Source organism: Lactuca saligna, chromosome 2 (assembly GCF_052625555.1).
Source record: "Lactuca saligna cultivar CGN05327 chromosome 2, ASM5262555v1, whole genome shotgun sequence".
In the NCBI taxonomy this organism is placed as follows: Eukaryota; Viridiplantae; Streptophyta; class Magnoliopsida; order Asterales; family Asteraceae; genus Lactuca; species Lactuca saligna.
Window position 1 is genome coordinate 83,136,689 of NC_136418.1, and position 24,947 is coordinate 83,161,635.

The window sequence follows — 24,947 nt, forward strand, 5'->3', positions numbered from 1 at the left end:
ATTAGGTTAATCACTACCACCAATCACGAAAAGGGTTAATGAAGGAAGATGGCAATGGGATGTGGATTGGTCAGCGGAAAACATGGTGGAATGGTCTTTGCGACGACACCAATGACTACACAGATGCTGAACAATTTCCATTTATTATAGGCGGAGAGATGAGGATGGTGGTGTGCGAGCAGCAGTGAAGAGGGAAGAGGCAAAAATGTTGTCTACTAGTAAAGAGAAAGAGGCACGTGAAACATTTTTAGGGTTCAAGAACAAAGTGGTGGTATTTTTGTTATTTCACATAGGGTATTTTTGTCTTTTTAACATAAATATTAAGTGTGATTAACAAGGGTTAACAATCCCAATGAGCAAATTTGTTACCAAAACCCTCTATAAGGCTTAGTAGTGTTACTTTTTCAAAAGTAGGACCAAAACTATTATTTCATATTTAAACCATAGGGACCAATACTATAATTTACTAAAAAAAACATAAGCAGGGATGAACGATTGATGGAACTGGTACTGACTAATATCGTTCTTGATTTTTCAAAAACCAAATTTAATCAAAAATCAATCCCAAATACCGAATCAAATTAACATTATCGGTTCTGATACCGATTTTTGGTACGGTACGGACGATACCGAATCCCCAATTTCATGACTTTAAATACAAAATAACATCTCATGTTTTTTTAATTCGGTATTCCGTGTCATAGTTTACCTATAACGTATGTAATCGTAATCTCAAGTAAAAACCGGAACGCCACTTGACTACGCTTTCCTCTGCTCGCCGCCGGCCACACGAGAATTTAATCATCGCCGCTGGTTCTATACTTTACTCTATCCGGTCCTCTTTAATCCCAGGTACTCCTTTTCCCCCACATCCTAAAATCTTTCCTCCTTGTACTAGTACCCCGAAGATTTCTCTCTGACATTTAGGTGTCGTGACTCTAACTTGACAAAACCTTAGGAAAATTCTAGTTGCTTTGTCTGTGCTTCGTATATTCATGGTTGCTTCTTATTTTTCCTTTCGGTTTCTCAGAAACCACAAACCCCTTTTGCGTTTTCGTGTTGATCGGTTTTCTTGCTATGCAAACACCACCGCTAATTGTTTTCATTCACAACCCCAATTGAAACAGAACAAACCCATTAAGAAAATCGCCAGAAAGTTCAAGAAAACTAACAAACCAAACATCAAAAAAGAGAATGTAGTAAATCCAATAGTGTACATGAAAGATACAATCAGAACCATATCAAACATACTTAGGTATTCGACTTGGGATTCTGCTCAAAAACAGTTGGAAACCCTTGGCATTAAATGGGATTCTTACACAATCAATCAAGTTCTCAAAACCCACCCTCCAATGGAAAAAGCTTGGCTGTTCTTCAATTGGGCATCTGGATTGAAAAATTTCAAGCACGATCAGTTCACGTACACTACTATGATGGATATATTTGGGGAAGCAAGGAGAATTTCGTCAATGAGGTTTGTTTTCCAGCAAATGGAGGAGAAGGGGATTAAAATTGATGTGGTTACTTATACTTCGATGCTACATTGGCTATCGAATGATGGGGATATTGATGGGTCTGTGAAGTTATGGGAGGAGATGAAAGAGAAAGGCTTTTATCCAACTGTTGTTTCTTACACTGCTTATATGAAGGTTCTTTTTCATCATGGTAGAGTCAAAGAGGCCACTAAAATTTACAGGGAGATGATTCAGTCTGGTTGCCCTCCAAATTGTTTTACTTACACCGTCTTAATGGAGCATCTTGCTGCTTGTGGTATGTGTTATTTAATCTATATGTTCATATCATAACATCATCATTTTTTATTTTTTTTGTTTTTGTTTTTGTAATCATATCCTAATCTTACGTCAATTATAGTACACTGAAATCAATTGCAGGAAAATTCAACGAGGTCTTAGATATCTTTATTAAGATGCAAGAAGCAGGAGTGCAACCCGATAAAGCTACATGCAACATTCTAGTTGAAAATTGTTGCAAAGCTGGTGAAACATCGGTTATGATGAAGATTCTTCTTTATATGAAAGAAAACTCACTTGTACTTCGCCAACCCGTATACGCAAAAGCCCTTGAAACTTTAACAAGTGCAGGGAAAAGCGATGTTCTTCTCAAGGAATCAAATCGCCATTTATCAATTCAGCAAACTAAAGTGGAACCTTTAGAAAGTACAATTTCAGACACAAGCTCCATAGATGAACACCTTGTGTTAAATCTTTTGACCAGAAAACACTTCGTTGGGGTTGACTTTTTACTAAAAGATATGATGGAGAAGACCGTTCCGTTGACTTCCGGGATTCTTTCATCGGTTATTGAAGCGTGCGTTGCTCATGATAGACCTCATGGTGCGGTTTTGGCGTATGAATTGGGTAAAAAAACGGGGATGAAATTTGAGAAAGTTTTGTATCTTTCCTTGGTGGGTTTGTTTATTAGGACGAATTCTTTCCCGAAAATTGTGGATATTGTTGAAGAAATGGTTAAAAACGGAATCTTTCTTGGAATTAATCAAAGTGCCTTGTTGATATACAAGCTTGGGTGTGCTAAAAAGCATGTTTCGGCTTCAAAAGTGTTTGATTTGTTGCCTGATGATGAGAAGAACACGACAACTTACACTGCTTTAATGGCAGCTTACTTTGCTTCAAGAAACACATCTAAAGGACTCCAGATGTTTAAAGATATGAAGGAGGCAGGGATTCCAGTTGTTCTTGGAACTTATAATGTGTTGCTGGCTGGTCTTGAAAAAAGTGGTAGAGTTGTTGAGTTTGAGGTTTATAGAAAGGAGAAAAAACAGATGGAAAAATGTAGATTTTCTGAAAATCAAGAATCTATAGAAGAAATGACTTGTAACTTCTTGTTTGCTAGGGATTATGTATCTTGAAGCTTGAATCTATTTATAGTTATAAGTTTTTTGGTTATCTTAAACATGTTGAGCCACTTTTATGAGCTCCACTACTATATGATGGATGATGAAGGGGGATTAAGATCGATTGTATGTTGGAGTTATGGGGATTACATATGTCTTTTAAAACTTTGTTCTTTAATAATTTTGGGTTGTAAGTATGGTTTAATGTTGTCTCATCTTATCTTTACTCACAAAAAACTCTTTTCCATTACCTGATTTCCGATGACTCAACATTTTTTCATGATTATTATTCTCAACATTTTTCCATGATTATTATTTATAACTAACATTGATTGTTGGAACTTGTAACTATAAGATTTAATGAGACAACTCGTTTCATAAAAAATAGGAAATTTTATCATTTTATAACAAAATTTGAAACTAATGAGTTGACCAAAACCTTGAAGATACATCGGTTGCTATTTATATGTTAGCTATTTGTAATTTACAATATAAGACAAGAAAATAAGAAGCGATTTGAAGAGTTTTTCCCTATACGTTATATCTTTTTAAATTCGTTTTGCTATAACTTGTTATTTAATTTTGATTATTCCAAAATACATTACCCATTTCGAATTCTAATCCCAATCACCCCTAAAATATCCAATTAGAATTAAAAAAATAAAAATAAAAAAAATACAAAAAAATACAAAACATATAAAATGACTATATTAGCCCTAGATATAAAAAGGAACCTTTTGTCTGTCGTTCCCTCCTACGTGTTTTTGTAAACCTAGTCGCCACCCAACGGCATTGACAGGGTGAGCAGAAGAAGGAATGGCGAAACCACAGAAAAATTCAAAACCACATGGATCTTCAAAGCGACCAGGAAAACATGGCAGTAATAATCTCAAACCGAAAACCAAATCGTCAAAAAAAGTTAAAAAAACCAAGCCCAAAGCACCGCCGCAGCCTCAGCCTCAGAAGTCGCAGCCACAGCTACCTCCGCCACCTGAATTGTTGACAACAGCTTCGCAGCAGCTGGATTTTTTCATACAGCAGTATCAATCAGCAAATGGCATACAACTTTCATCTCTCGAACTTGAATCATTTACAGGTATGCTTTCTGATATGTAGTTTCCAGTATATACTATTAATCTTTAGAGTTTAATCGTCGAGCGTTTATTTTTACAACATTATATGTTAAAATAACCTGTTTGCTTGTTGTGGCTATTACAAATCCACCCTCTCTTTATATTCCCCCCAAATTTTGTTCTTTCTTATTAGTCTCCCATAAAAGAAGAATTAATGCAAATATTGCTTCTTGTATACACAATTGCAATAACTTTCTAACTGAAAACACATATTTCATTTATTCTCTCTTGATAATATGCTGTGTTGGTTTTGATGATGCTGCAGATGCGTGTATTGTGAAACTATCTGAAACCCTACCTCAGGATGTCAGTAATTTAAGTGAGCATATGAAGGCTTCCTTTGGACCATCTTGGAAAGAAGTCTTATGTAAAAAAGAGCTCAAACATTCTGAACCTGGGAATCCTGCACTACTTACAATTAGTTTATCTGCCTTAAGATCACTAGAACTACTCAGGTAATTAGTTCATGTCATAAAGTATATCTCCTTTTTGATACTCTCCATGTTTCTGTTGCACTAAAAGATATGATTCTTGTACTTTGTAAAAAGAAGTTTGATTAAGGCCCTATTTCTTTCTTTTTCTTCCTTAAGTGCTGACTAGATAAATGATGTCCGACTCAGGAGTAAGTGTTGTATGAACAAATGTTGTTTTGGGGTTGAATGAACAATTTTAATAAGCCAATAACAGTAAATGACCAATCAGTTAAAAATTCTTCCTATAGATTGTTAAATATTTGATATAAGTAATAGTATAGATTCATAAATATTTGATATGAATAATAGATTGACTTGGCAAATTCTATGTTTTGAATACTACCCTGATCAAATTATCAGTACATTAACTCAAGTTAACTAATAGGAACAATCGACTATATAAGACTATTGTGACATTTAGCAAATCAAAAAGAAACATCCATATATAGCTAAAGTGTAAACATTACAGAAGCATGACCAAAAAATTCTCAAGTTATCTAATTAGTTATATATTTTTTTTGTCACAAACCTTCAGGAGTTTGAAGCCTTTTACTAAAGATTGCCATGCTGCAAAACTTTTCGCAAAGCATTTGAAGATTGAAGAACAGGTAATATTACTTTCTTCATACAAGATTATTTTGTTTGTTTTGATATTTATACATGTATTCTTTCTTGCCTCCAGGTTTCCTGTTTAAAGAATCATGTCAATGTTGGTTGTGGCACACCAAGCAGGTAGGCTCCACTACACATGATTATCACTCCATCTACTTAGGGCATGTTTGGGAATTGGAATTCAAGATTCCATTCCATCGCTTGTTTGGTTGTCAAAATGAATGGAATTCAATATTACATTGGAATGTGAAGAATTGATAATTGATTTGGGGGTTGGATGGAATACGAAGATACACATATACAATTATACAATACATTCATTAAAATCATAAAATTTTATTGTATCTATAAAGTGTTTATTCCTTATATATTGATTAACAAATCAATGCATAATTTTTTTTCAGGATCAAAAAGTTAATTGACATGGAAGCATTGGGTCTATCACGGCTATCAGTTGTTGTGCTTGATATGCAGACAGATGTCAAGGGATATTCTCTTTTTAGCATCCCCCAGATAAGGTTAAACTTGTCAACTACTTTAATTCAATGTTACTTTTTACTACTATTTATTGTTCTTTCTTACAAATTATAATGTTGAACAAGAAAAGCTCTTATCTTTTATATCATAAAAAGAAAAACAATCTAATAACTTTGATAGAGATACAAAGTTAGTATAACTGGTTAAAATGTTCAAAGAAATAAGAATTATAATGTTGCTATTTCTTGCATTTAGCCAAATTTGGAGTAGATAATCCTTTTAATCATGTGTAAAATTTGCCAAGAAATCGTATTTGAATTCCATGGATTCCGAAGAATTGATGGGATTATATATTTGTTTTCAACAGGGATGAGTTTTGGGAATTGTACACAACACACTTTCACCAGAGACTTCTAGATGGCAGTCTTAGAATCTGTCTTTATGGTACAATTGATGCTAACAAATTCAAAAAAAAAGAAGGGAACAACAACAGAGATACCAATGAGTGAGAAATCGTCTTAATCTGGTAAGCTATATATGGTTGTATATGCCATCGTTTTCTCAGATATTTTTTAAACATCATTTTTTTAGAGGTGAGGATTGATGATCATGAATGTTACAATGAATTCCTATACAAAAACTTTACATCTGATGTAATCCTTTAGCATCTACATGAATCCTCCTATGATGATCAATGACAGTAGGCCTGGTCATCTGTAATCGTCTAAATGATCCCCCACTTGACAACATTAAAACAACTTCTGACATTATTGGTCTTAGATTAACAGGTGACTGAGTGCACAATAAAGCAATCTCTATCATATTCATCATATTCTCTTCTTCATACTCATTTGGATCTAACGCCTTATCAACCAACTCAATATGCATCCCACTCTCATACAGCTCCCATGCCTGTTCACCAATTTACAATTATTGCAAACTCAAAACTTACAACTTATAACAATATGATTTTTGTTTTTTAATTAAAACTATTAATCAAGTATATAAGGAAGTTTGTATATTACATGTTGAAGGAGGTAATTATTTCCATGTGGATCTAAGTTGACAGCAGTCCCCCTCCGACCACTGATGATTTCAAGGGCCACAATGCCAAAGCTGTATGTGTCAACTTTCTCTGATAACTGTCCATTGGTTGCATACTCTGGTGCAGTATAGCCTCTATATTGCCTTTGTTGTTCAAACTTAAAAAAAATATACAAATCTAGAAAAATTAAAAATGGAGCTATATATAATAAACAATACTTACAGTGTCCCAGCAAACAGGGTGCTAACATGACTTTGATCCTCGGGTTGATCCCTAGCCAACCCGAAATCCGCAATTTTTGGTTGAAAATTATCATCAAGGAGAATGTTGTTTGACTTTATATCTCTATGAATGATTTTAACATGAAATTCTTCGTGTAGATGCACAAGACCCCTAGCAATTCCAACCATAATGTCAAAGCGTTGTCTCCAATTTAAAGTTCCTCTCTTTTCACCTGTCCATGGATAATTTTTAATTAAGAATAAGAATATTTCAAGACGAGTTCTTGTAATGTGATTTTAAAATCTTACCCCATAAGAATTTATCAAGGCTGCCTTGTGGCATGTATTCTAGGACTAGAAGTACTTGAGGTCCATCACTAGACCATCCAAGTAATCGCGTAAGATTTCGGTGATGTATGTTGCTTATAAGCTTAACTTCATTGTTGAATTCCAATTTTGATTTACCATATCCATCATGGAGCTTCTTAACTGCAACAACATTCTCATTGTCTAGAACAGCCTGTTAATGGATAAATTAACTCTTATGTTCTTTTTTAGATATAATTCAGGGTCTAACTATATTTTGACAATAAAATATAAAAGCATTTATTTAAATCACTACCTTGAATACTTCACCGTATCCTCCTTTTCCTATTTTATATTCTTCCTTGAAGTTATGTGTTGCCGACTGTAAATCTGTATATTTGTAAGCTTTTACCCCTTCGAACTGATGCTTGCCTAAGGTATCGGATAATAAACATACAATAGAGTAGTTTTTGTTGGTATATGTAATGAGATTAAGTAACATGACATGGAGAAAGAAATTAATGTAACTTTCTAAATATCACATGTATTATCAGTTATCACCTTCATCTTTTTTTGGCTTCTTCCGTAGTTTATACCACAAAGACGAAGCAATGATAAGCAAAATGATACCTACACCGACACTTGCTCCAATTATCATACCTGATTTTCTTGAACTCCCTGTCACACAAAAAAAAAGAACTTTTTACATAATTTTTTTGCAAAAGCTATATGGAGAATAATATATGTAATTTTGCTTTAATGATCAGCTAAGCTTTTCCAAGTAGTGGGAGTTCCTTCTGGATAACTTTAAGATCTATCAAAAGGTTTCTCTATATATCAATATACAAAAAAAATATAACATTTGACTTATCATATAGTTAAGTAAAAGTATTTCATTAATATTCTGTAATGGTTGCTAACGAGGAAATATACAAATAAAGATAAAAAGTTTTTGCATATTTTGGATTGGGGGGAGAAAGTTAAGAGAAAGAAAGAGAAAAAGAGGCCTAACCTTTACTTAGGAAATGTATGATGTTGGTTGTCTGGTTATCTTGAAAAAATGGAGTCTGAGAATACCTCAGAAAGCACCCAAAGTCAAGCGTCCTTCCTTCTTTACTTGGTGGACAACTGTTGAGATTGTTATATGATATATTCATGCATTGTTCGCAAATGGGCTGAGTCACGCTTTCAACACACTGTGCAATTGCATATATTGTTGTATTGCCACTTGGGAGTCGCTTTGTGGATGCTACATAGAAATTTGAGGTTCTTGGAGTAGCAACCCGAATATCTGATAACAGCTCTCCTACTATTTGGTTAAAAATTGTTGCCTCAGATGCTAATTGATTGCCACATATCAGGGTTGGAGCTATCTTAACATCCATCTTTGCTTGGGGATCTTCGTAAAATTCAGGATAGTTTTCGAACCTAAACCGAAAAGATGCATGGATTTTAGTATGAACATGCACACATATTCCATATCAATCAAGGTAACTCAAAATGATAAAATCCAAATTTGGCTTCAACTTGATATAAGATTGAAATACATCTTAGCCATGCTTGATATGACCTAACTAAAGTATCTTTGCATGAAATATGTTCAATTTGAAAACTCAAGAATAATCGGATATACATGGGTGGTGTTAAAACGGGTAATAGAAAAAGGTATCTAATATGGACAGATTTTGGTTTTTTTGTTTCGTTTGTAAATAAATAAATAAGGGTTTATCAAAATCATAAATTTAATTAGTTGTTGTCTTGAGGTCAATATCATTGCAGATTGTGTATATCACAAGTTAGTGAGAGTAAATGTATCTTCATGGCATTATAGGTTGATGATATATTATGATATATTATAGGTATTCATGGCATTATAGTGAGAGTAAAGACCTATTTATATCAATACATAACAATTAACTTTTGTACAACCACAGATTTCATAAATCGATTTCAAACCTTAGGAACTGAACTCTAGTTACTTTTACTTACATGTTCACTTACATCATATACATAAGTGCTCTCTAATGCAGTTACTTTTATTTTTTATTAATATATATTATTATTTTATAAACAAAAAGTTTGACATTATTTTAGGATGTTATTTACTTTTATGTTGAATGTTAGTAATTTGTTATTAAGATTATATTTATTTTGGACATCTAATAGACTCACATATCTGAATAACTTCTAACTTAAAATTAATAAGTAATATTTTTTTAGGGAAAATGACAAACATGCCATACAAACTTTCTAAGGTTTACCCGTTGAGTCCCTATAGTTTTTATCGGGCTTTATGGGTCCTTAAACTAGGATATGACATGTTCTTGTTCAGTGACATTTTAGACGAAAAAAACTCACATTGTGCCCTTATAAAGTCAAAATAATAATTTCGATGACCTTTTAGATAAAAAAAAAAAAATTCAATTTGTACCCTCCCAAAAAATAGATCGTTGCTCTTCTTTACATCTTTACCCTTGATCGTCACACGTACTCACCGAAGATCACAATCCCCTTCCCCTTCTAATCGATTCTCGATCACAACCCCCTTCCACTATTTTCTTTGATTCGATTTCAGCTCTTCAAGGAATTGACCCACTCATTCCTTCTTCTTTATTCAAAATCGCACAAGCTACCTATCTTTCTTCCTCCGAGTTACAAGTTTGATGGATGCGATGTTGAGAAGGATGTGTGGGTTTGATGAGGTTCACAGAGAAAATGAGTTTTAATCTCTTTTTTCTTCGAATTGAGTGTGAATCAACTTTAGAAGAAATGAAGAGTTTTTTTTTGTACGAATTGATCCCCAAACTTTTTTTTTTTTTTTTTTTTTTTTTCTAAAAAGTTACTGAACCGGCTATTACAGATTGATAGGGACTAAAAGAGCATGTCATATCTTAGTTTAGGGACCCATAAAGCCCGACAAAAACTTTAGAGACTCAACGGATAAACTCTAGAAAGTTCGTATGACATTTTTATCATTTTCCCTATTTTTTTAAACATAAGACCATCCTAGCATTAATACGTGGGTCATTCGAACATGTTAAATATAGTTTAGAGTGCTTAATTTTCAAATGGTTACCCTTAAGCTATTTTGATGGTGGTAAAAAGAAATAAATATTGCTATTTGGGGTTACTGGTTATTTCATATATTGTCATTTGAAGTAAGAAATTTGCTAATTTAATCAAATTTGTTAATTAATTTATGCAAAATAGCCACTAGAATATGGCTAGATCCCATCTATGATTTCAGCATTCCATCTACTATTTGGTGTGGCCAACTATTTGTCGAATGCTATAAAAAGATTATTTTTTCGAAAACTATTCACCAAATTGAAGATGGATTTTGTTTTTGTGATATGCTCTCATCCCATCTTTGATTTTATGTTGATTTTTTTTTTTAAATACTTAGGTTTGACTACAAATTTGGTAAGATTGACTATGAAATCTCATATTGGTGACTTTGATTTCCTACAAATGGATAGATTTTATATAAAAATTAGCAAAAAAAAAAACCTTAGATTATTATTTATTTCTTTAGAAATCTTGTTTAGTTTCAACAGAGAATTTGAAAGAACTTTTCTAGTTGGAAGATGAAAAAATAAAGATTTTCCAAAAAATGTATTTATACATGCAAGAGAAAAATCATGAACTTGGTCAAAATCGCAGATGGACGAATGTACACGTTTTGATGCACATGCTGTGCATTAATGACTTGTATATTTGCAGATAAACTTCTGATTTCATAGATGATCCTAATTATCTGCGATTTTAATGATTATTTTGCGTAATTTGCTAATTTTTGGTTATTTTGTGTAGAATAATTAGCAAATTTGGCTATATTTATAAAATTTTCTTTATTTATTATACAAATACTTATTTTTTTAAAATTAATAATATATAAAAAATTTATTTTATGTTTGTTGGAAGACATATATAATGATTATTTATCTTTATTAAGTAACATGCCAAAAAAAAACTTTATAACAAAAGAGTGATATTTGTTATTCTGTATCTTGTTGTTTAAGTCTAAAAATCATTAAAAAAATTTAAACTTTCTAAAAGATCTGTTTAGGATAAAATCGTTAATGTTGTGAATATTCTTGATTCTAACTCCACCCTACAAAAAAGTGTTAGCTTTGTATGAATCTAATCGTACAATTAATAAAAATCAAATCAAATTAATATGTAACTATAAATGACATTATATAACTATAATAAACACACCAATTATATTTATTTGTATTTTAATATAATAATAATATAAAATTTAATAATCGAAAATGGAATCAATTCCATTTATAATATAGTATTGATTTGAAAATAATGATTTATAAGAAAAACAACCGAAATGGAATCAGTTCCAATATACTAAAGTGGGGTCATCTACATATAATATATTCGTGTAAGTTTTTCAGCCAAGAAAATGCATAAACTCATGTAAGGTGAGTCTTGAATCCCAGACAAATGGTCAAGAACTAGATAACAACTATACCTGCATATAGCTTTAAAAAAAATCCGAATATAGCCAAATATAGTTGTATATTTTCTTTTTGGCATACACCACAAGTTTCAACTTCAACGGAATAAAACCATATATAATAAAAGATAAGGTGAAGCTCACCTGAGAAAGCAGTTGTCGAGAAAAACGTAAGCACCAGTAACAGAAGAGCAGGTTTTGATTGCAGATACTGCGGCATCAAAGCAAGCAACACACTGAGCTGCGGAAAGGTAGTTCCTACACTGGGCTAATCCATACACCAAGTCCAGGCTCCTCAGATCATGTGCTCGAGGAAAATATACATCTTTATTCCATAATTGGCTTCTGAGCTCAGTAATCGTAGAATCAAGGCTACTGAAAAGACTTGATGAAGACGTCACAGGGTTTATACCGCAGGATAATCTAATGGGTGTGTTTGTAGTATTCGTATTGTTGTTCGACTGTGAAGTTCCAAGATTAGACATCATTAAGAGGATCACAAGAACCACCAATTCTGTCATCTTCCACAAGGGAACTGGCCACCTCCTTGTTCTAATGATGAAAGTCGATCTATTGATCATAACTAAATACAAAGGGAGAATGAAAGTTTGATCAAAAGTCCTCCACAAAGCATCGCTATGGTCCAAACTCCAAACCCATTCAACCTTATAGAAGGTCCCACGTAGAACGGTAGAAGAAAATTAATACAAAAAGAGAAAGGTTAGTTTGACCAAGACGGTTTGGTAATGATTAGGCTAAGTCAAAATTTCAAGTCCTACCTATTAAAGAAACTTGACTTATTATTTTTATTTACAAATAATATAAAAATTTCCATGAGACGACTCATTGGGTTTCTGTTTTTGTGGGTATAACAGGACAGGAGGAACATCGCCCCTGGTCTCTGTTTTTTGGCGTTACGTTATGGCTTCGTTAGTGTAGCAAAGGGAGGAAACGCTCCACTTTTTTTTTGATAAGGGTAAAAAAAAAATGCCCGTTAAAAACGGTCGAAATGTTAAAAAAAGAAAAAAAAAACTTTTTTTTTTTTTTTTTTTTTTTTTTTTTTTTCAATTTTTACTCCCCCTCTCTCTCTCTCTCTCTCTCTCTCTATATATATATATATATATATATATATATATATATATATATATATATATATTCACTTCATTTTTTACACACAACATAATATAGATCAAAACTCCAACACTCCTTCAAATACAAACACATCATTTCCTCTCGGTTTTGCACAATATGAGATGTACGTGAACATCCTCAAATCCCAAAGCACACCACTTCCAATTTTCGGCAACTTTTTCAATCCCTCCTCACCACCACCACAATTCCCTACAACCCTTCCACAAAACATTTTCAACACATTCACTACCATGCAACAAAATACCACACAACCACCACTCACGCAAGAAACGGTTCCCGAGACGCAAGCAGGGGGGAGTCGGAAAAAAACAGCCAACAAAGGGAGAGCAAGAAGGAAACGGAAAATGGTCGCGTAAAACCTCCAACATGGTGGAGTGCGAATGAAGAATACACGTTGGTGGTGTTGTGATGCGGGACATCCAAAAACTCCAACTCAGGGAAACGATATGAGAAAAGTCACATTTTGGGAAGTTATGATCGGCATCCCGAATCCCTATTTATTTATTAGTTCGATCATTGAGGATTTTCGAATTACGCGGGGCGTACTAGCCATATACGTCGGGCGTAAGTCCTTATTTGAATCAGGACGGAGGTAGCGTACGCTAGGCGTATGAGGGAGTATGTCGAGCGTCCATGGGCTGATGCCAAACCCTAAATTTTAGGGTTTCACCCTATTTAAACACATTAACTCACCCTTAGACCTCCCATAATCAGCCTCCATTCCCTTTAAACCTTAATATCGAACCCTATCCTTGAAATTGAAGATCTTGGAGCCTTTTTGGTAATTTTGTGAATTCTTGTTGAGGAAGAAGGTCAATAAAGAATGTGGTGTTGCATGTAAGCTTGTGGATCCACTTTGTGCATCTTTTGAAGGTATAAAGTCCATACATTGCTAATGTTCTTTCTAGATCTATTTAGATGGGTTTATATGAGCTTTTTGTCCCAAACCTTGAACCTTTGTGAGTATAGGGTACTCCACAGCATATTAGATGTCCTTTTACATGTTTTAGAATGCTTAGATTCATAAAAATGGTTGCTTGGTCGTTTCCCTTGGTCTATGCATGAGTTAAGTGGATTAAAGTGTTGTAAAAGTTAGGGCTTTGTGTTTTGTGTCCTACCTAGCCATGCAAAGGTTTAAATTCGGTGACTTTTTGGGTTAAGACATGCTATAGTGGTCAGATCTGAAGTTGGAATAAGTGTCTTAAAGTTTTAAGACATAAAAGTTGGGGTTTGGGGACTAGGCGGAGTACGTCGGGCATACTCCTGGCTACGACCCGTGTAGCCAGGCCCTTCCCCGGTTTTGCTGATTCGAGTTGTACGCCTCGCGTAGGAAAGTGTACACGCTACGTACAGACGAGAAGTTTGACTTTTTGGTCAAAAGATTTAGGGTTTTGGACCATGGAAGGGAAAAATGGTATTTTTTCCCTTTAGGGGCGTAGTTGTGGGATGTGGACCTGTGAGTTAGGTTACGACCTTAATTTACTAGGATTACTTGTTGTGTTTAGTAGACAGAGTCTAGCTCCGACAGTTCGGGAGTGAGATTTACCAATTATCAGTATCAGGGTGAGTCTCCTCACTTATTGTCACCTATGTGGTAGAATAGTTGTGTAGATATATATGTGATGACCAGTTGGGTCTAAGTGATGCTACTGTGATATGTGATACTATGTGTGCTGAAACTTTGTCACACCTCAAAACCGAGAACGGCGAAAACGTTCTGGGGCAGAGGACGTCATGTAATGTATCACAACAATGCAAAGTAGTAAACAAGCAACAACATCATCCATTGCATTAATAGTATAATTTTAAATATATGTGTGCTCTTTCATAGTATAAAACAACATAATGAATAATCAAAATAAAAGACGAGTCTTGACTGCTCCATCTTCACAAAACCTGGTCGTCGTACTTGTCTATTTGTGACCTGAGAATACAAGTTATTTTGAAAGCGAGTATCAGCAATAAAGCTGGTGAATTCATAAGCATTTATGTGTCTTTGATTTGTAAAACTGTAAAGAAAGACTTGTAAATGTTTGGAGAAAAGTTTGTATAAGTATGAAAATGTTTGTAAGTAATTGTAAACGTTTGAAAACCCTAGAAAATCCTATATTTCCTACTAGCATAAAAAGTAGTCTTCTACCAAGACCCAACTGTTTTGAAAGTATGCATCACTGTAAATGTTATGGTGTTTCCCCTGTATAACAATTATTATTATTATAAACTATAGCCTACCTCATCATTTATGTGTATGTGTCACAAAATAAAGGTAATAAGGAAAATAGTATATATATATCAAATATATTCTACCTCATCGTTCATATGAATGTGTCACAAAGTAAAGGTAAGAAGGAAAATAATATAATAAATAAAATTGTATCCTTTTGCATTAGGATATTCATGACGTGGTAAATCGCCAAACAGTAAGACCGTAGACACCCGTCGATGTGCATTTTCCCTAGTGTAGCTAACAGCCTTGGTGGAGGAATGGTAAGTCCCGAAACTTATGTAATAGTATCTATGTAATAGTATCTATGTAAACGTATCTATGAAATCGTATCTATGTAAACGTATCTATGTAACCGTATCTCTTGTAATTTGTGTGTAATCGTATCTCTTCATATAGTATGTAATGTATTCATATTTTTGTAATTGTATCTCTTCATATAGTATGTACTGTATTAGTATAGACTCATGAATGAACTGACTCTTGTGTGATTCCTTGTACTTGGAATAGTAAGTAGTATCTCCTAACTATACCTATTATAGTTACTAGTAATGTACATGTATAACCGAAAGTATGCCTTTGCTACCTAAAGGTACTGAACTGACTGGTGGAACTTTTATGTCTATATATGTATACATGATATATAACTAATATTTAGACGATATTCGGACGAATAACAGATACCCTAAGGTCACATTCAAACGAGGAAAAGGAATTAAAGCGAGCTAGCCGTCCTAAGTCCTTTAAACATTACTTATATAACTATACATATATAGGCATGCATTTGACAATATAAAAGTATAAAAGAAGTTTTGTAGAACCTTTGAAAAGTTTAATAACTAAGAAATGATGACTTGATGTCAGTTTATAAAACGATTTGAAAGTAGTTTGTTTGATAAGACAGTTTTAAGTATAAGAAAAACCTTTGTTTGAAACACAATTGTAACATAGTTTGAAAGGAAACATACACTATGTAAGACAATTTGATAAAGAGTTTTAACATGTAAAAATGATTGAGAAAGTCATTTGAAGTACTATGTTTGGTAAAATAGCTAAAAGCGTAGTAAATCCATTTTTATGCTAGTTATTAATCACAAGTGATTGATATAATAACTAGCATGATTCAACTTGTATTCCCCCCATAAAAGCATTTAAAAATATTTAAAAACATTTAAAAGGTTAATTAAGGGGTATGAACTCACCTGCAGTGAGTGGATCAAATAGAAGTGTCAGACAAGTGCTAGGTGTTAAGTGAAGACTTAAACACACACAATGATCCTAATAACATATAAAGACATATGTATATATACAATTAGTGATTATAACACTAATTAAACAAGTATAAACACCCTAATTTGTGGAAAACACTTTGGTCAAAGTGTTAGGAGGCTATTGGGTTGCAACAAAGGATTGCATGGCATTATATTTGAGTTTATGGTCCATGGACCATACTTAATGGAGTTTACGGCCCAGGGGAGTTTACTCATGGCCGTAAACTCTCTAAAGGGTCTCCATTTGTGGCTTAAAGGTAAGATGTCTTAAGTGGTTAAGTGTTCCAAGGCTTAAACAAGAGGCTAGGTGAGTTTAAGGTCCAAGAAATGACCTTAACTTGTGTTTACAGCATGGGGACCACTTCCCCATGAGTTTATGGCCGTAAACTCATGGTGTGAAGTACCATTTCGATGTTTGAGGTCCTAAGCAAATCAAGGATATGATCTAGACTAGTATCCAAGGCTTGGTAAGGGACTAGGGTGCAATTTGCCCCACTTATAAGGGTTTACGACCCATGAACATGTCTTGGACGTAAACACCTTTGATCTTGTGTTTCATTGTGATTTCTAAGTCCTAAACATGTTAAACCTAGTGTACAACGAGTTAAGACAAGAGTACTTACAATCTAGGAGCTTGAATGGTCGGTTTTGGCCAAGAACACTAGTGTGTGTTCTTGGTGAAACTAAGAACACTTGAAGATCTACACAACTGAAATGATTTCACTGATGAAATCATGTAAGATCACTAGTTCATGTAAGATATCAACTTTAGGGTTAGAAACTTACAAGTTTTGAAGATCGGGGACGAAGATCGGGATGATAGTTGAGAGGATTTCAGCCAAGGGAAAGAAAGGAATGAACAAAATGGCCAACACTTCATCATATAGGAGGAGTTTACGGACCACATGGAGTTTACGACCGTAAAATCCCTTGTGGTGGCCGTGAACTCCTGATCAAGGTGTTATAGGCATGTTCTTTGAGCTATAACTTCAATAGATAAACCTCGACACTTATCCCTTAAGTGTACAAGGCTCAGAACGTGCAAGTAAACTCTTAATTGTGCTAAAAGGTAGCAGAAATGAGTTTGACTTTCAATGAAGTGTTTGAATGAACAGGATAGAAAATTTCGGGTTGTCACATCATCCCCCCGTTAAAGGGAATTTCATCCCGAAATTAGAATTTAGGTAAGGAATTAGGTATGAATAATCGAGCAAAGAGGTGGGGATACTTCCTATTCGATTGATTCTCGTGCTCCTAAGTGAATTCAGGTCCTTGATTGGCATTCCAGCGAACCTTCACTAATAGGAAGCAACTTTTCTTTGTTCGTCTGACCTCTCGGTCCATGGTCACTACGGTTCTTTCACGAAGGTGAGGCTCTCATTGAACTCGATCTTGGCGAGCGGGATTACAAGAGTCCTGACGAAAAGGTACTTTTTCAAGTTCAAGACGTGGAGGGTAAAATGTACATTACTGAGTTCGCGGGGTAGGTTGGATTTGTGAGTTATAGAGCCGATTCTGGCAAGAAGCTCGGAGGTCGTAACTATCTTAGATTTAGCTTTCCACGCTTTCCGAAGCATATCAAGCCTTCCCAGGGTGAGATTTTCCAACAAAATTTGGTCTCTCACTTGAAGTTCCAAAGGTTTCTTCCTCTTACTTCTCTTCCCAGTCAAGGACCACTCCCTTCTGGGTCAAAGCCGTACGAGGTTCCGTAATTCGTGAGGAGTTCTGAATGAACTTACGACAGTAGTCGGCGAGATATAGAATTTGGCGAATTCTCGTAGGCATCTTCGGTGCTGACCAATTCTCAACGGTTTTGATTTTTGGAAGGGTCCTCAAGAATTCCCACATCACTAATAGTGTGTCTTTGGAATTCGACTCTTCAATTCCAAAAATCGTATTTGGAGAACTTCGCATTGAGCTTCTTTGATCGTACTGTTTCCATGGTTTGTTGTAGATGCTTTTTATGATTTCTTCTTACTACACGAGTAGATAAGTAAGTCATTTACAAGGACAATGATAAAATGATCCAAGTAAGGATGGCGTACCCTATTCATTAAGTTCATGAACACTACAGGCGCATTGGTCTTATCCGAGGGGTATCACTACGAACTCGTAGCGTCTGCATCAAGTTTGGAAGATTGTCCTCGGGACATCCTTCTCTAACACTCGTAACTGGTGATATTCGGATCTCAGGTCCATTTTTGAAAGGTAATTTGTTCCTTGCGGTTGGTCAACCAATTCTTCTATGCGAGGCAGATGGTAATGATTTCTAATGGAAATCTTGTCAAGGTCTCCATTAGTCGATGCATTTATGAGACAATTCGTCTATCTTCTTGAAGAATAAGACCGGAGCTCTCCATGGTGAGGAGCTTGGTCTTCTAATTCCATTGTTGAGTAGTCGTGAAGCGGTCCGGATGGTTTTTGTATCTCTGTGGGTGTGAGACTCTAGGGCGATCTGGTTACAAGAGTCGTATTGGGTTCTGAGTTTGTCCGCATGACGATACGATTACTCGTAGTGTTGGGCAGTCTCCGTCCTGAAGTTCATATTAGAAGTCATACATGGTTCATCAATCACAGTCTCGTGTATACGAGTCGTATATAATTAAGATTGAAAAGGTAGTCGAATAAATGATTCTTCTTTAAGCTCACATCTAAACGAGGAAAAGAAGTTAAAGTGGAATCATCAATTCTAAACCTATAGAACCTTGATTATATACCACCCTTGTGTATACATTCTTCAGCGATAGATCAACCGTAAAAGTCTTTGGTTTGAACTTGACGTACTGTACGAGTGGTACTTCGGGGAGGTTTGCTGAGGTTTATTCGGGAAGGTTATGAAACATGAGGTACTCTATGCATGAGTACCTTGGAGTTCTGGAATGACGGCTTCGCTAGAAAGACGTTTACGGAGAAAGAGATTTACGCACGAAACTGGTATTGTGAGGATTGAATTGACTCAAGTTGAATGATAATATCGGAATCACATGGAAATAAAGGCGATTAACAGAGTGCAACTTTTAACAGAGTTACAGACAAAACACAACAGTGCAACTTTTAACAGAGTTACAGTACTTTAGATTAACTACAAGACTATTGCTGCGAACAAGGTATACTACAAAAGGCAAGTATATGCAGCACGAGGGTCCCTTTACTGACATGATCTCGCAAAAGATAAGACTCGTTTTGCACTAGTTTTAAACATGTTTAAAAGCATACTTAATACTGACGATTGGAAGTGAACCCATATTAAACTAGGGTCCTTCATTGCCTTTTTCCATTCTAAGGTCAAACTCCTCATGTTCCACCGTCATTCTTCTCGGTTGAGACGTCCCTCTTGAAGTGTCCCATTACGCCACATAGATGGCATATCCGAGAAATTTCGACATCGGTGGTTGAATTAATGTGTTGAATCCGAGTCCTGCAGAAGCGGGGAGTATGTCCGTTCTTGTTGCAGTTATAGCAGTGTAACATACGATAACTACCTAGATGATGGAAGCTACACTTATTGCACTTCGGTAAGTTCCCAGCATACTGACTGGCTGGGTTCGGGGCAAGTGGGATACTAGAAGGATGGTAGTAGGAGTTACAGATGTCGTGGCTGCGAAGGCTTCCACTAGCTGTTGTCTTTTGCTCGCCCCTTGGGGTGATTTTCCTTCAAATTTAGCCCAGAACTTTCGTTTGTTACTCTTGGGCTTGGGATTCGGAGTGTCGTGATAGTTCGTTACGTGTTGAGGTACTTGATCGTTACTTGGATTGGAATTATTACTAACAATCCCTCTAACATTTGCATGGTTAGCGTTAAGGTGAGTCAGAATAACTGTCACGACAGCTGAGACTACAACTTGAAAGGTAGCTGCATCAATCTGAAGAGTTGGTGTTTAGTTGATGGGTTGATTACTTTTCTTCGGCAAGATGATTCTATTACACGGAAAGAATGAATTCGTGAGCGATTATGGTTGAGCCTAGATGTATTTCGATCGTTCATGTAAAGAGTGGAAGTATGTTCTCGATGGTTCGACCTACATCCCTATGATGCAGTCCTAGTAAAGAGTAGAATTAAGTTCGTAGAATGGTCTCAAGACGTTTGTCGTTCAAACCAGGGTATTATTGGTTGGTGGATAACATGATCCAACCTTTGAAAGAGAATTGGAAAAGATTCCGGAGTTAAATTACTATAGTTTAATAACTTGAGTATAGTGAGTTTCAGATAGACCCCAATGAAGGTGTGATGAAAGTATATGAACAAAGAATGACATGGAAATTGGCCGACTGTCAATATCATTGATGTTTACGATGCAATAAGTTTGGTAAAATTGACATTGTAGTAGGTCTTACATCACATTCGGAGTAGAAAAGTCTTTGACAGCATAAAGGCCTAACTAAAAGTACTTACAGTACAAGGTAGTCACATAGAAAAGTGCTACATAGAACATAGACAGGAACACGGTTCTTTAAAACGAAGAAGGAAAGTAAATCATCTCATACTGGCGACGGTCACCCCTATGGTGAACCCTTAGTTCAACTAGTTGACGTTCCATATCAATCAGGTATCTTTCGTACATCCTCTGGCGTACTCGGAGCTCTATGACTTCGGCTTGAGTTTCAGCTAGTGCTTGCAGCAGGGTCTCATGGTTTCTATCAGATCTCTCACATGTGTATTCAAGACGATTGGTGCGGATGGTATGCATTCTTGCATTGGCATTAACCTCTTCGATACGATGGAGAGCCGTCCTAGCCTTGAATTTCGTTTCGGGCAACTCTACGGATCAGGATTGGTAGAACTCTGTCTGCTGAGCCCCCTTCGCTTAAGTTGTAGAAGCTTCGGTCTCCATTAAACGACATAGGTTGATATTTCTCTTCGCTCCATGTTTCCAAGCATTCTACCCAAGGAGGCGTCGGGCCATGAAAATTCGGACGAGGGTTACGATTTGGAGTGGGAGCTACCAGGGGTAGGTTCTCAACCTTGGGTTCGGAGTTATCATCATCCGAAAGGTCTTCAGCATGGTGATCATTCAAAGGTATTGGATGATCATCCTCTGGTTCTTCTCCAAACCATCCAGCATTGCCTTCGTTCGGAAGGTACGGGTTGCCGTGGGGATGGAGTCCAGCCATGTTATCTATGCGAGAATTGGAGTAAAGAATAATTATTAGACGAAATAACTAGATAATGATTAGATAATCTTCATTAGTTACATCACTATTTGTAAAGTGCATACCAATGATATGTAATCAAAATAGGATAGCCCTTCAAATAAGTGACCTTAACTCCAAATTCACAAGGAACAGGGGTAAAGCAAAGTTTCCCAGATTCTAAGTCTACGACATCCTAGTTACATATAACCTTAGTGTATCCACTTAGCAACTATTGACCTAGTAATGAAGATCCTTTTTAGTTCTCAAGTAAGTAATTATAGTAACACAAAATACTCCTATAGTATTTTAGACTTATGTTCTATTCTAGTGTTCTCATTGTGGTAGTGTTGGTAAGTTTTTAGACTTTTTGCCACATCACAACCATTCTTGGGCATGTGCTAATCACTCCTCGGACCAACATAGTTGATCAGGCTATGCCACTCCCAAGACTGACCATACAAACCCGAGCTTACTTGTGATATTCAGCAATCATAATACTTTTTTTCTTGTCATTGTGACACGGATTTTAGTATGAATGCAGGTATGTATACTTAGTTAAATATTTTATTATTTAAAAGTATAAACTCTTGGTCAGAGTATTTTTAATCCCATTGTATTTATAGTCTGTATATCTTTTATGGGTTGATATACTTAATTCACTATAAACAATGCTCTGATACCAATCTGTCACACCCCAAAACCGAGAACGGCGGAAACGTTCTGGGGCGGAGGACGTCATGTAATGTATCACAACAATGCAAAGTAGTAAACAAGCAACAACATCATCCATTGCATTAATAGTATAATTTTAAATACATGTGTGTTCTTTCATAGTATAAAACAACATAATGAATAATCAAAATAAAAGTCGAGTCTTGACTACTCCGTCTTCACAAAACCTGGTCGTCGTACCTGTCTATATGTGACCTGAGAATACAAGTTATTTTGAAAGCGAGTTTCAACAATAAAGCTGGTGAATTCATAAGTATTTATGCGTCTTTGATTTGTAAAATTGTAAAGAAAGACTTGTAAATGTTTGGAGAAAAGTTTGTATAAGTATGAAAATGTTTGTAAGTAATTGTCAACGTTTGAAAACCCTAGAAAATCCCATATTTCCTACTAGTATAAAAAGTAGTCTTCTACCAAGACCCAACTGTTTTGAAAGTATGCATCACTGTAAATGTGACGGGTTTTCCCCTGTATAATTATTATTATTATAAAACTATAGCCTACCTCATCGTTTATGTGTATGTGTCACAAAATAAAGGTAATAAGGAAAATAGTATATCTATATCAAATATATTCTTCCTCGTCGTTCATGTGAATGTGTCACAAAGTAAAGGTAAGAAGGAAAATAATATAATAAATAAAATTGTATCCTTTTGCATTATGATATTCACAGTGTGGTAACTCACCTGTAACACCGTAAATTTCAAAACAAAATTTTCAATTTTTATAAAACATAATTCACTTAATATTCATAAAACAACCATGTTTGAAATTCAATTCAAGTAATACAAAAATCCCAAGATCTCAAAATCATAAAATCCCATGCGTGTGTACTGATCAAGCCGGCGCCTTCCCACGGTGGTCACTAGTACCTGAAACAAATAACACCAAACACTGTAAGCACAAAGCTTAGTGAGTTCCACAAAATACCACATATAACACATATTAGCCACTCAAGGCTATAACTCTATGGGTCCGTGCACCCAAACTCTATGAACCCTCAGGTTCTAACTCTGTAAACATGCACAACATAAATCACAAAGAATAATGCAGCGCAACACATAACACAAATATAGCATACAAGCACTATATCACATAACTCTAGTTACCTACTCAAGGTAAAGTATAGTGAGAAGACTCACCTCGTGTATCTCGATAGCTCGTAAATCCCTGAACCCACTCGTACTCGATCCCCCGAGCTATAATCCCCCTATAATACAATAAATCTTTAACTTTTCACAACTAAGGTTGACTAACCCCACTAAGTCAACACAGGTCAACTCTGGTCAACGGTCAACAGTCAACTTTGACCGGACTCGACGAGTACATAAGAGCGACTCGGCGAGTCTACACGTGTTCGCTAACTCCCTCGGATTCTCTCTTGGCACGTTGAGTACTCCCCTAACTCGACGAGTTCCACCTGGCATGACTCGCGGGGCCATCGCAACTCAACTCGCCGAGTCTCAAAACAACTCGACGAGTTCCAGTTTGACTCAGTCCACCTGTCAACCTTCTCTGAATCTCCCTGAATCACTGAGTTAGCCCCTTAACTTGGAAAGACCACTCACTGAGTGGTTATGGACAATCTTCATGCTACTCGCCGAGTCTGTTCTTCGGACTCGGCGAGTCTATGCCATGCATGAGCTCGAACTCACTCCTAAGGTCAGATCCATTCCAATAATTCCTAGATCCATTCCTTCCAAGCACATTCATCACATAAAGTCATAATATTGGTGCTCATGCAAGGGTCCAAAGGCCTTATTTGATGATATGATCTCTAGAATGCTATTCTAAGATCATGGCCTCCATTAACACACATAAAGCTTGAGGGAAAAGGGTCTCTGGACCTATTTGGGTCCAGATCTAAAGTACTAACACAAGAAGAGACCAATTACTCCATGGATCTCTTCCACAAAGAAACCCTAACTCTAACATTCACAACAAGGACTAAGAAAAGAACGAATGGTTACCTCAAATGGAGTCCCTGAGCTCAGAAATCACTGGATTAGCACCTTCTTTGGTCTCCTCTTGCCTTGATCCTCTTCTATATGCAAAAATATCAACAAATAATCAAGGATCTTCCTCTTCTCTCTCACAAAGTGCTCAGAGGGTCTTTAGGGTTCTCTCTGGGGTTGGTGGCCGTAAATGATGGCCATAAACCCCCTTAAATAGGTCTCATACCCCGGAAATTAGGGTTTCATTAAACAGCGTGGACTCGCCGAGTCCAGACGCGAACCTGCATCCAAAATTGTGATCCTACTCGGCGAGTTTGAGCTCCAACTCGCCGAGTCCCCTCACAATTCACCAAAAATACAATAATAATAAATACCTAGGAATCCGGGCTGTTACATCACCGAACACTACAACCGTAGACACCCGTTGATGTGCATTTTCCCTACTGTAGCTAACAGCCTTGGTGGTGGAATGGTAAGTCCAGAAACGTATGTAATAGTATCTATGTAAACGTATCTATGAAATCGTATCTATGTAAACGTATCTATGTAACCGTATCTCTTGTAATTTGTGTGTAATTGTATCTCTTCATATAGTATGTAATGTATTCATATTTCTATAATTGTATCTCTTCATATAGTATGTACTGTATTAGTATAGAATCGTGAATGAGCTGACTCTTGTGTGATTCCTTGTACTTGGAATAGTAAGTAGTATCTCCTAACTATACCTATTATAGTTACTAGTAATGTACGTGTATAACCGAAAGTATGCCTTTGCTACCTAAAGGTATTGAACTGACTGGTGGAACTTTTATGTCTATATATGTATAAATGATATATAACTAATATTTAGACGACATTCGGACGAAT

General features: G+C 35.7%; 2 protein-coding genes and 1 pseudogene across 6 annotated transcripts; 2 read left to right on the plus strand and 1 right to left on the minus strand.

Annotated features, from left to right (window-relative positions):
• Positions 1 to 695: 695 nt before the first annotated feature.
• Positions 696 to 2,924, plus strand: LOC145031118 (pentatricopeptide repeat-containing protein At2g01390-like; annotated as a pseudogene). The gene is made up of 3 exons (XR_013676856.1): positions 696 to 852; positions 1,128 to 1,770; positions 1,893 to 2,924. The product of XR_013676856.1 is annotated as a pentatricopeptide repeat-containing protein At2g01390-like (transcript).
• A 694-nt stretch (positions 2,925 to 3,618) lies between these two features.
• Positions 3,619 to 7,147, plus strand: LOC145031120 (U3 containing 90S pre-ribosomal complex subunit). 2 transcript variants are annotated; one of them, XM_078979620.1, is made up of 7 exons: positions 3,619 to 3,968; positions 4,271 to 4,460; positions 5,014 to 5,086; positions 5,161 to 5,210; positions 5,495 to 5,608; positions 5,935 to 6,093; positions 6,993 to 7,147. In XM_078979620.1, the coding sequence occupies exons 1-6, from the start codon at positions 3,689 to 3,691 to the stop codon at positions 6,074 to 6,076; spliced, it is 849 nt and encodes a 282-aa protein (XP_078835746.1). In that variant the 5' UTR covers positions 3,619 to 3,688; the 3' UTR covers positions 6,077 to 6,093; positions 6,993 to 7,147. The 2 variants fall into 2 exon arrangements, with proteins under 2 accessions (XP_078835746.1, XP_078835745.1); XM_078979619.1 differs by lacking the exon at positions 6,993 to 7,147 and having other exon boundaries at positions 5,935 to 6,234.
• On the minus strand, positions 6,210 to 12,350 carry LOC145031119 (cysteine-rich receptor-like protein kinase 2). Of its 3 annotated transcripts, none has more exons than XM_078979617.1 (8): positions 11,758 to 12,349; positions 8,152 to 8,567; positions 7,701 to 7,817; positions 7,456 to 7,571; positions 7,143 to 7,353; positions 6,835 to 7,066; positions 6,593 to 6,755; positions 6,210 to 6,479 (listed from the first exon to the last, which is right to left on the minus strand). In XM_078979617.1, exons 1-8 carry the CDS (start codon positions 12,192 to 12,194, stop codon positions 6,210 to 6,212), a joined length of 1,962 nt encoding a protein of 653 aa, XP_078835743.1. In that variant the 5' UTR covers positions 12,195 to 12,349. The 3 variants fall into 3 exon arrangements, 2 of the variants coding, with proteins under 2 accessions (XP_078835743.1, XP_078835744.1); XM_078979618.1 differs by having other exon boundaries at positions 6,593 to 6,746; positions 11,758 to 12,348; XR_013676857.1 differs by having other exon boundaries at positions 6,341 to 6,479; positions 6,593 to 6,729; positions 11,758 to 12,350.
• Positions 12,351 to 24,947: the final 12,597 nt, after the last annotated feature.